At 57.5% G+C, this 9,532-nt stretch overlaps 1 protein-coding gene across 2 annotated transcripts; it reads left to right on the top strand.

Moving 5' to 3' along the window:
* The first annotated feature begins 36 nt into the window (after positions 1-36).
* On the top strand, positions 37-9,386 carry TXLNA (taxilin alpha). 2 transcript variants are annotated; one of them, XM_027728374.2, is made up of 12 exons: positions 37-220; positions 1,311-1,453; positions 2,365-2,673; positions 3,133-3,224; positions 3,836-4,006; positions 4,715-4,909; positions 5,497-5,616; positions 5,858-5,932; positions 6,383-6,475; positions 6,744-6,839; positions 7,321-7,425; positions 7,951-9,386. In XM_027728374.2, the coding sequence occupies exons 2-12, from the start codon at positions 1,336-1,338 to the stop codon at positions 8,320-8,322; spliced, it is 1,746 nt and encodes a 581-aa protein (XP_027584175.1). In that variant the 5' UTR covers positions 37-220; positions 1,311-1,335; the 3' UTR covers positions 8,323-9,386. The 2 variants fall into 2 exon arrangements, with proteins under 2 accessions (XP_027584175.1, XP_027584177.1); XM_027728376.2 differs by lacking the exon at positions 7,951-9,386 and having other exon boundaries at positions 7,321-7,916.
* The last annotated feature ends 146 nt before the right edge of the window (positions 9,387-9,532 follow it).

Genomic DNA, 9,532 nt, shown 5'->3' with positions numbered 1-9,532 from the left:
CGGGGCGGCGCGGGGCGGGCGCACGCGCGGCCGTTGGAGGCCCCGGGGCCGAGCCGCTCCCTCAGAGCCGGTACCGGCGCCCTCAGCACGGGCACCCTCCGCGCCGGCACCGGCGGGACGCACCGCGGGCACACCGGCACGCATGCACCGCGGCGCCGCGCCTGCCGGCTGAGCAGCGAGGCGGCACCTGCGTCAGACCGCCGGCGCTGACGTCACGGGGGTGCGCGCGTGACGTCACCCCGCGGGGGGGGGCGCGGGGCGGCTTTGACGTCAAGGGCGGGGGAGGGAGGGGGTCGCGGGGTTGTGAGGGCGGGGGCGGCACCGGCGGCTGGGCCGAGCCCCGGGGGTGATAACGGAGGGGGGGGCACCGGGAGCCGCGTCCCCGTGGGGGGGGGGGGGGGCGGGGCCGGGACCAAGGGGGCGATGGGCCGGGGGGAGCGAGGCCGGGGGGCCAGGGGTGCTGCGGGGCCAGTGATCGCCCCTCGAACCTGGTTATCGCCCCCCGAGCCCCGGTTAACCCCTCCCCCGAGCTCCGGTGATCTCCCCCCGAGCCCCGGTTATTGCCCCCCCCCCCCGAGCCCCGGTTATGGCTCCTGGGCCCCGGTTCCCGCCGGGAGCCGCTCCCGTTGCAGCAGCAGCGGAAAAGCAGCGCCCGAGGCGCGGGGCAGGTGCGGGTGAAGGCGCTGCCCCGCAGATCCCGCACGTGGGCGGTGACACGGGCCGGGCTCCGCCGCCGCTCTGCCCGCGGGTTTGCCTGCCAGGAGGAGCACCGGGAGGGGATGGGGGCACGGGAAAGGGATCCCACTGCTCGGGGAACAGCCTGGATGGGGAACTATCCTGAGCTCCAAAGTGGGAACAGCCTCTCGCCTCCAAAATAGGAACAGCCTGGACTCGGAACTGTCCTGAGCTCCAAACTGGGAACAGCCCCTCCCCTCTAGACCAGGAGCATCAGCATCCTCAGCCCATAATTAGTGTCATAAGCAGAGCAGAGGGTGAGAAGGGTGAGAACATTCAAGCCCTGCAGAGGGAGAGGGGATGGGGATGAAGAGCTGGGATTTTGGGTTCTCCTTGTCTGGGGTTTTGGGCTCAGCAGAAATTGACCTCTCTGCTGGAGATGCTCTGGTTTCTGGGTCCTCATCCCAGTGAGGGGGTTTCTCTGTCAGCTCTGAAATCCGAGAGGTACAAACTGGGAACCAGGCCCTGCTTTCCTTGGCACAGAGCTGTGGTGGGAACTCCTGCTCCTTCCCAGTCCGGGTGGATGGCTCCCCAAACCCTCCAAACGTTCCTAAAGTCGCTGTTTGTTTCTGCAGAGTCTGACAGGGCCGAAAGGCTGTGATGAAGAACCAGGGGGTGGAGACCAAAGGAGCCCCACGTCCCTCTGGTGCTTCCAAAACGAGCAGCGGGATGGGGCTGGAGGAGGGAGACTCACCCGAGGCTGCAGCACCCCCAGAAGGTGGGGGGGGTCCCTGGGGAATGGAGGGGTGGCTCTGCTGGCATTCCCTGGAATGTGTGAGGGTGGGTTTGAGCCCAGAAGGATTCAGGTTGCTGCTTTCTCTGCATCCAGCTCTTTGTATATGAGCAGCTGTGTTTTCCAGGGCAGAAATTCCTGGGTTTTTCCTCATTTCTGTGTGCAGTCCTGGAGGAGTTCCCATTTCCTGGCAGAATCGTGGAGTCAGTTCTACCTGGAAGCAAAGGGTTGTTTGTTGGTGCTTTGACCTTAAGGGTCCCATTCAGAAAATGCCAGGCAGCTCTTTCCTGTTACTCATCAAAACTGTTCTCTGGGATACAAAATCCAGGTGTAATGGAGGAGGAGCTTGGTTAAAATTAACCCTGCCCGGTGCTCCCGTGCCTGGGCATGGAGGAAACACACAGTGAGGAGAGTTATTTTAATAACCAGCTGCTCTTGGAAAAAGTTTGGAGGCAGGATGTGCTGCCTGCTCCATGCCTGAATGTCTGCTGGGTGGGATGAGGGATGTTTGATCCCAGTACAGCTGCTCTTCCAGTGAGGACAGAGGCTCACCCAGGTTTAAAGCCCATTGTTATGCTAAAAAGCCCAGCCCTGGGGGATCTGAGCTGCCAGTTCCTCTTGGAGAGGGGGTGAGGAAAAAGCTCACAGACAACCTGCTTGTGGTTGAGTGGGGGACTGGGGGTGGAATTTTTGCTCTTGACAGATGTCAGGGGCTTGGTCATGCTCTGGTGATCAAAGGAGAGGCTGTTGGGAATGCCCTGCCATTGTCAGGGCAGCTGGCTGGAGACAAAGCAGCTTATCCTGCTGCAAGTCCAGCCAGGAAAACCTCCCCTTTCCCTGTGTGTGGAGGGGGGGGACCCTCATGCTTTGTGTTTGTGTGTGTCCCCCCCCCCCAGCTCCCCTCACTCAGGAGGACTCCAAGTCCTCCCAGGATGTGTCCGAGGAGCTGAGCCGGCAGCTGGAGGACATCCTGAGCACCTACTGTGTGGATGCCAGCCAGGAGGGCCCGGCGGAGGACGGCGGGCACGGGGAGCCCCCCGAGCCCGAGGAGCCCGACAAGGGCTGCCCCGAGTCCCCCCGGAACGGGGAGCAGGAGCCGGGCGGCCCCGAGATGAACGGGGAGAAGGAGAACTCCAAGGGCACCGAGGAGGGCGGGGACAGAGACCAGAAGAAGGCTCAGGAGAAGAAGAAAGCCAAGGGTTTAGGTAAGAGGTTCCCTGCCCTGGGTGTGCTGCAGCCCTTGGGTTTATCCTGCTCTCATCAAATCCGTGCCTTTGGACGTGTTTGGGAATGGCACAGCGTCCTGTTCTGGGGGGGTGTGAGGGATGTACCCAGGGCAGCAAAGGCACTGGCTGCTCCTGGGGCTGCCACAACCTCTGAATTCCATGGATTTCTCTTCTCCTGGGCACAGCTGGCTCCAGCCAGCCCAGTGGTGATTCCTGTTCTGAAAACCAGGTCTCTCCCCAGCTGCTCCACTTATTTTCACACTGTATGTGGTGAAATCTGTGGGGCAGAGTCCTGAGAAGACCCCAGGAACAGCAGCTCTGGCCCAGGGCTGCGAGACCTGCTCAGTCCCCTCCTGTCTTCACTCTCATGAGCCAGAGCTCTGTCTAAGCCATTTTATCCAGTTTGTTTATTTATTTCCATGCCCTGTCTCATTCCAGGCAAGGAAATCACTTTGCTGATGCAGACACTGAACACCCTGAGCACGTCAGAGGAGAAACTGGCAGCTCTGTGCAAGAAATACGCTGAGCTGGTGAGTCCCTCTGGGGCTGGGGGGTGACACAGCAGCTCAGGGAGGCAGGAGGGACATTCCAGGAACACCCTGGAGCTTTGCAGTGCCCTGGGATCTCTGCAGTGCTGGATACCTGGATAGGAGGGGGTGGGTGTTGCTGGGTGCAGCCTGGTGGTGTTTGTGAGGTGTGAGCGTGGACAGGAGGAATTTTGGCAAATCTGGATGTAAGAGGAGCTCAGGTCTGTTTTCACACACAAAGCCTGACACCACGTTTAACCAGAGTTAGTTCTGGGCACAGGCCTAGTTCCCTTCACAGATCTGGAGCAGGGGAGGTGTGGGGCTGCCTGTGCATGTCCAAAGTGTCCCTGGGTGGGTTTTCCCTGTGCTCCATTGGAGCTGGGGCAACATGCAGGTCTTTCAGATTCCAGCAGAACGGGAATTTAGGAAGGAGAAAGGTCCTGTCCAAGGGCCCTTGGGCTCTGTGTCACTCCTGCTCTGCTCAGGAGTGTCACCTTTAGTGTCACAAAGCTGCTCTTGTTGGAGCACAGTCTCTGCTCCCCGTGTCCCTCAGCGGGCACAACACTGCCCTGCCCTGCCCTGCTGCATCCATGCCCTCTGCTCCCCTTTCCCAGCTGGAAGAGCACCGTAACTCCCAGAAGCAGATGAAGATCCTGCAGAAGAAGCAGACACAGCTGGTGCAGGAGAAGGATCACCTGCAGAGCGAGCACAGCAAGGCCATCCTGGCCCGGAGCAAACTGGAGAGCCTGTGCCGGGAGCTCCAGAGGCACAACCGCACCCTCAAGGCAGGTGTCTCCCAGCTCTGCTCCCGGGGCTGCTCCATCCCAACCACTTGGATCACTCTCCATTTTGGCAAACCGGTGGTTGCCCACAGTCTGCCCTCAGGGCAGGGCTTTAACTTTGGTGTTAAGCCCTCGTTGTCTGCGTTGTCCAAGTGTTATTTCAAGCACAAGTCCTATGAGGAGAGGCTGAGGGAGCTGGGGCTGTTTAGCCTGGAGAAGAGGAGGCTCAGGGGAGACCTCCTCACTCTCTGCAACTCCCTGACAGGAGGGGGGAGCCAGGGGGGGGTTGGTCTCTTTTCCCAGGCAACCATCAGCAAGACAAGAGGGCTGGGTCTGCAGCTGTGCCAGGGGAGGTTTAGGTTGGATATTAGAAAGAATTTCTTTGCAGAGAGGGTGCTCAGCCATTGGAATGGGCTGCCCAGGGAAGGGGTGGATTCTCCATCCCTGGAGGTTTTTAAGATAAGACTGGATGTGGCATCAGTGCCATGGGCTGGGAACCACAGCGGGGTTGGATCAAGGGTTGGACTTGATGATCTCAGAGGTCCCTTCCAACCCAGCTGATTCTGTGATTTCAGGGTGTAGCCACTGCAGAAAGGGAAGGGAAAGGCCCAGAGTCCCTTCCTGATGGATATAAGGAATAGTGGGAGGCTGGGCGGGCTCGGAGCATCCCTTTGGTGACGTGTCCCTCCCATCCCTGCCCTCCTCACGCAGGAGGAGGGTGTCCAGCGCGCCCGGGAGGAGGAGGAGAAGAGGAAGGAGGTGACATCCCACTTCCAGGTGACGCTGAACGACATCCAGCTCCAGATGGAGCAGCACAACGAGAGGAATTCCAAGCTGCGCCAGGAGAACATGGAGCTGGCAGAGAGGCTCAAGAAGCTCATCGAGCAGTACGAGCTGCGGGAGGAGGTGGGTCAGGACAGGGGCATCCCCCTGCCCAGGGAAGGGAGTTCCTGCTTCCAGAGGGGAAATAAACCCAGCAGATTCTCCATCATCACATTCCTGGTAATCACAGCCCAGTAATATGCTCTCATCAAGCCAGTTTTTTTTACTGCCACAGAACATCAAGGCCATGTTTTGCAGAGTGGAAGGGAAGGAAAACACAGGTTTTCAAAAGCAACACTCAAAGATTCAGCAGGGAGGGGGAAGTGCACCACACACTCACTGCTTTAGCAGAGGAAAATATCCAGTATATCCAAAATATCCAATATATCTAAATGTATCTATATCCAGTGTGTCTAAATGCACGTACAAACACCCAGCTATGTGCATTTTATACCAGTAAAAGTTACATGATATTTTTTTAGGTTGTTTATTTATGCTGTTGAGAGTTCCCTCAATTCATTTAATGCAAACTAGACGTTTTTACTTTGTGTAGAACGTTGAGGTTCATTCATGCCCTTAACGTACATTAATTAGACACTGCTCACAAATAACCTGCAGTAAGAATATCTGTTTGTCTGGGGTCTTCTGAGCCTGTGGTGTTCCCTTGGCAGCACATTGACAAGGTGTTCAAGCACAAGGAGCTGCAGCAGCAGCTGGTGGATGCCAAACTCCAGCAGGCCCAGGAAATGCTGAAGGAGGCAGAGGAGAGGCACCAGCGGGAGAAGGACTTTGTAAGTCGTGGAGCAGTTCTGGGGTGGTTGTGACCCTTGTTACTGCTGGATCCCTGAGTGCAGAGCCCAGAGCAGGTTATGCCACATCTTGCCTTGCTTCCTGAGCAGCTTCAGGAGCTGGGCTGGAGCCCTGCTCTGCTCCTTGTGCTTCTCCCAGCCCGCTCCCATCTCCAGGCCCAGCACCAGCCGTGCAGGGATGTGCTCAGAGCATTCCCAGGTAACTGCTTTTGCTCTTCCCCAGCTGCTGAAGGAAGCTGTGGAATCACAGAGGATGTGTGAGCTGATGAAGCAGCAGGAGACCCACCTCAAGCAGCAGGTGAGTCACCTGCTCTGTGTGCTAAGCCTGTTTTGTTTGGCTTTCTTTTCTTCCTTCCTAAGCAAGGAACAACCCAAAGTTCCTTAATCTGGAAAACACAGGGGGAGGATCTCTCCTGGGCTTTGGTATTGGTGAGCTGAGACTTCCTTCAGCAATTCTGCCTTCTGGGAGAAAGGTGCCTTGTTTTTTTCCAGTGCTGGGAGCAGTCATGAGATCATCCCTCACTGAATCAGCCCCAGCAAGTGCCTCCTGCCCTGGCCAGGAGATGTTTATAGGACACACCACTCTGAGGGTGTTTCCCTAGGGCAGAATTTTCCCTTGGCAGAGCAGCTCTGTGCTGCCAGTTTGTTTGTGTCCCGGGACAAGCAGCTCAGCCCCTGTTTGGCCTCTTCCCTGCCCGGGTGAGGCTGTCAGTGGGTGCCCTGGTGAGCTCCCTGTCTCTCCCCACAGCTGGCTCTCTACACAGAGAAGTTTGAGGAATTCCAGAACACCCTTTCCAAAAGCAGTGAAGTGTTCACAACGTTTAAACAGGAGATGGAGAAGGTGGGTGACACTTCTGCTGTCATGGCTCTCCTCCATGTGAGCTGCAAGAGCCACAGCTCCATTGTTCTGTTTAATTTTGGGTCTGTGCCAGGGGAGGGGGTGGCACCTGAGGACATGTGGGATGTCACTGCAGTGCTCTGCCTGGGGCTTATTTGAGGCTTATTTGTCTTGGGGTGTCCTGTGCAGGGCCAGGAGTTGGACTTTGATGGGTCCCTTCCAACTCAGGATATTCTGTGATTCCATTTGTGCCCTTTTTGTGATCCTGTAGATGACCAAGAAGATCAAGAAGCTGGAGAAGGAGACCACCATGTACCGCTCCCGCTGGGAGAGCAGCAACAAGGCTCTCCTGGAGATGGCAGAGGAGGTGAGGAGGCCCTGGGGGTGGGCTGGAGCTGAGGGGGGGCAGGACAACCCCTGCCTTAATGCAGGATGGTGAGGTCTGAGGGAGCAAGGGCAGAAGGAAAGCCTTGATGCAGCTTCAGGTGCTTTGAATGCTGAGTGTTTGCTTGGTCACAAGTATTTTCCCTTCTCAGGCTTCTCTAGAATCAGTCATGGAATGGTTTGGGTTGGGAGGAGTGTTACAGATCATCCAATTCCATGGGCAGGGACACCTTCCACTATCCCAGGTTGCTCCAACCTGGCCTTGGACACTTCCAGGGATGGGGCAACCACAGTTTCTCTGGGCAACTTGTGCCAGGGCCTCCCCACCCTCCCAGGGAAGGATTTCTCCCCCCTATCCCACCTAACCCTGCCCTCTGGCAGTTTAAAACCATCCTCCCCATCCTGTCACTGTCTGCCCATATCCCTCTGGGATTTCATCCCTCCCTTTTTGCCTCTCCCTGCAGAAAACCCTCCGGGACAAGGAGTTGGAGGGGCTGCAGGTGAAGATCCAGCGGCTGGAGAAGCTGTGCCGGGCCCTGCAGACGGAGCGCAACGACCTCAACAAGAAGGTGCAGGACCTGTGTGCCCACACAGACCTGGCAGAGCCTCTGAAGGACCCATCCCGGGACAGCTCCGACTGTCCCAGCTCGGGGAAGGCCACGCACAGCCCGGATCCTGCGGAGAGCCTGGGAGAACTGAGCCCAGGAGCCACAGGGCAGAGCGGGACTGAGGAGGGACCTCGGGGCACTGACTGAGCCCCTGCAGGGCACAGGGGTGGGCACAGGGAGGGGGACCTGGATGTGCAGACTCCATCTGATGCCCCTCTCCCGCTCCTGGGACAGGTGGAAAAGGACAGGACACAGCCCTCCTGGGGATGTGAGATTTCCTAGCTTTTAGTTTTGTTTTTTTTTTTTTTTTAAATTTTATATATATATATATATAATGATATATAAAAAATGTGCAGGGCAACATACACTTTATATATGGATACCCATGGAAAACCAGACTGACCCGCCTTCCCTGCGTGTGTCAATAACTAATATATGGAGCCTCAACTGATCGTCCCTCTCACTGAAAGACCTTGTCATTGGCAGGGGCTGCGATCCCCAAAATCTGGCGCAGCTCAGGAGGGCAGGTCCCTGGATCTGTGTCCCATGGAATGCGCCAGCACCGCCTCTGCTGTCCCAGCGACTCTGGCACCGAGTGAAAGCCAAGGAACAGAACTGGGAGAACCACAGCGCCGGATTCTCCCGCTTCCCTCTGCTCCAGGCAGGAGGGAGCTCCTGGACTTGCTCCTGTGTGAGCTGGGGGTGCAAGAGGCCGTTCCCCTGCTCTGTTCTGTGTGTGGAACGGGCACAAGGAGAAGCAGGAAGGGCATTCCCGGTCCTGTCCAGCGGGACTTTCGCTCTTCCCAGGACCTGCCAATGTCTCAATCGCCTTACGATTCACAGTTGCCTCTTTGCTGAACGCACATGTGCACAAGTGTATTAAACAGTTAATCCAAAGGTCTAATTCCCAAGTGTTTTGCACAAGTGTGTCATCGTTGTGCAGGGGGACGGGGCCCCCCTGAGCTCCTCTGCCCCATCCCTGGGGGCACCCACAGAGCTGGGGCTCCAGGAGGATAAACCCTGTGTCTGCTCCAGGATCGCCGGGACCAGCTCCAGGACTGTGGGCCCTCCAGCCTGGGGGTACCTGTGCTATCCCAGACCCCCCTTTTCCCTTCCCTCTCTGCCTTCTTGGAAGAGCATCTCCCCAGTGCTGCCTCACCCCACTCGCCTCAAGGACCTGGCTGTGCTGGGAAGGTGTTCAGGGACAGACGTGGGACCTGCTGGCACTGGGATTTGGGATTTCTCCTTAGTTTCTCAAGACTTTCTCTTTCCAGTGTTCTTTTGGAAGACTTGACGTGCTTCAACCCTCCTTCGCTGCAGCTTCTCTGTGACAGACTTTATTCCCAGCATTGCCTTCCTTCTGCTGGAAGCTGGAGCCAGCTGGCTGGAGACATTTCCCACCGTGGATGTGTTCAGTGGAACAGCTTTGGATTCTCTTCCGGCAACGCAGCTGCTCTCGCATCTTCTCTCCACGAAGGACCTGCCTCCTTGTCCCCCTCTCCTCTGCAGGGATCCCAACGAGCCCAGGTCCAGGGAAGGGTCTCTCTGCAGCAGGGATGGGCTCCAACAAGTCTGCACTGAGCTGCGGTTGAACATCCACTGGGACACATTCCCTGGAGCTGAGCATGGCTTTGCCTTCCAGCATTTGCCTCTGGAAGGGTCTGGCAGGAGCCCCCGAGCAAGTGAATGTAGGTCTGGCCTGGTGGGACCACCCTGTTCCCAGCAGCCAGGCTGAGGAGGGGCTGCTGCCAGGATCGGGATCTGGGCTTCTCTTCCTGCTCCTTCAGTAAAAGGAAAACCCCTTAGGAATTCACCAACTTCCCCTCCCTGTTTTTTTTTTTTCTTTTCCCCATGACGGTACAGAAAACCCCTGTGGGGGCTGTTGTGTGTATCCTGTATCCAATAGAAACGCTCCCAACCTCGCTGCTGCTGCTGCCGCCTCTCTTGTCTCTCCTTCAGTACCACGGGGGGGGGGTGATGATTTGGGGTGGTGGGGTGGGTTTGGGGAGGCCACACCAGCCTCTGTGGGACGTGGCTTCCCTGTCTCCCGGAGCTCTCTCCCTGCCTT

Source organism: Pipra filicauda, unplaced genomic scaffold, assembly GCF_003945595.2.
Source record: "Pipra filicauda isolate LSUMZ 115617 unplaced genomic scaffold, ASM394559v2 scaffold531_size399970_pilon, whole genome shotgun sequence".
Classification (NCBI taxonomy): domain Eukaryota; kingdom Metazoa; phylum Chordata; class Aves; order Passeriformes; family Pipridae; genus Pipra; species Pipra filicauda.
Note: the sequence above shows the minus strand (reverse complement) of the source record. Positions and strands in the feature narration are given on the sequence as shown.

Excerpts from the sequence above, each read along its gene's own strand:
- TXLNA (XM_027728374.2), top strand. The coding sequence starts at position 1,336 with ATGAAGAACCAGGGGGTGGAGACCAAAGGAGCCCCACGTCCCTCTGGT. Across the intron at positions 4,007-4,714 it reads GGCACAACCGCACCCTCAAG|GAGGAGGGTGTCCAGCGCGC; the intron begins GCAGGTGTCTCC and ends CTCCTCACGCAG. Across the intron at positions 5,933-6,382 it reads AGACCCACCTCAAGCAGCAG|CTGGCTCTCTACACAGAGAA; the intron begins GTGAGTCACCTG and ends CTCTCCCCACAG.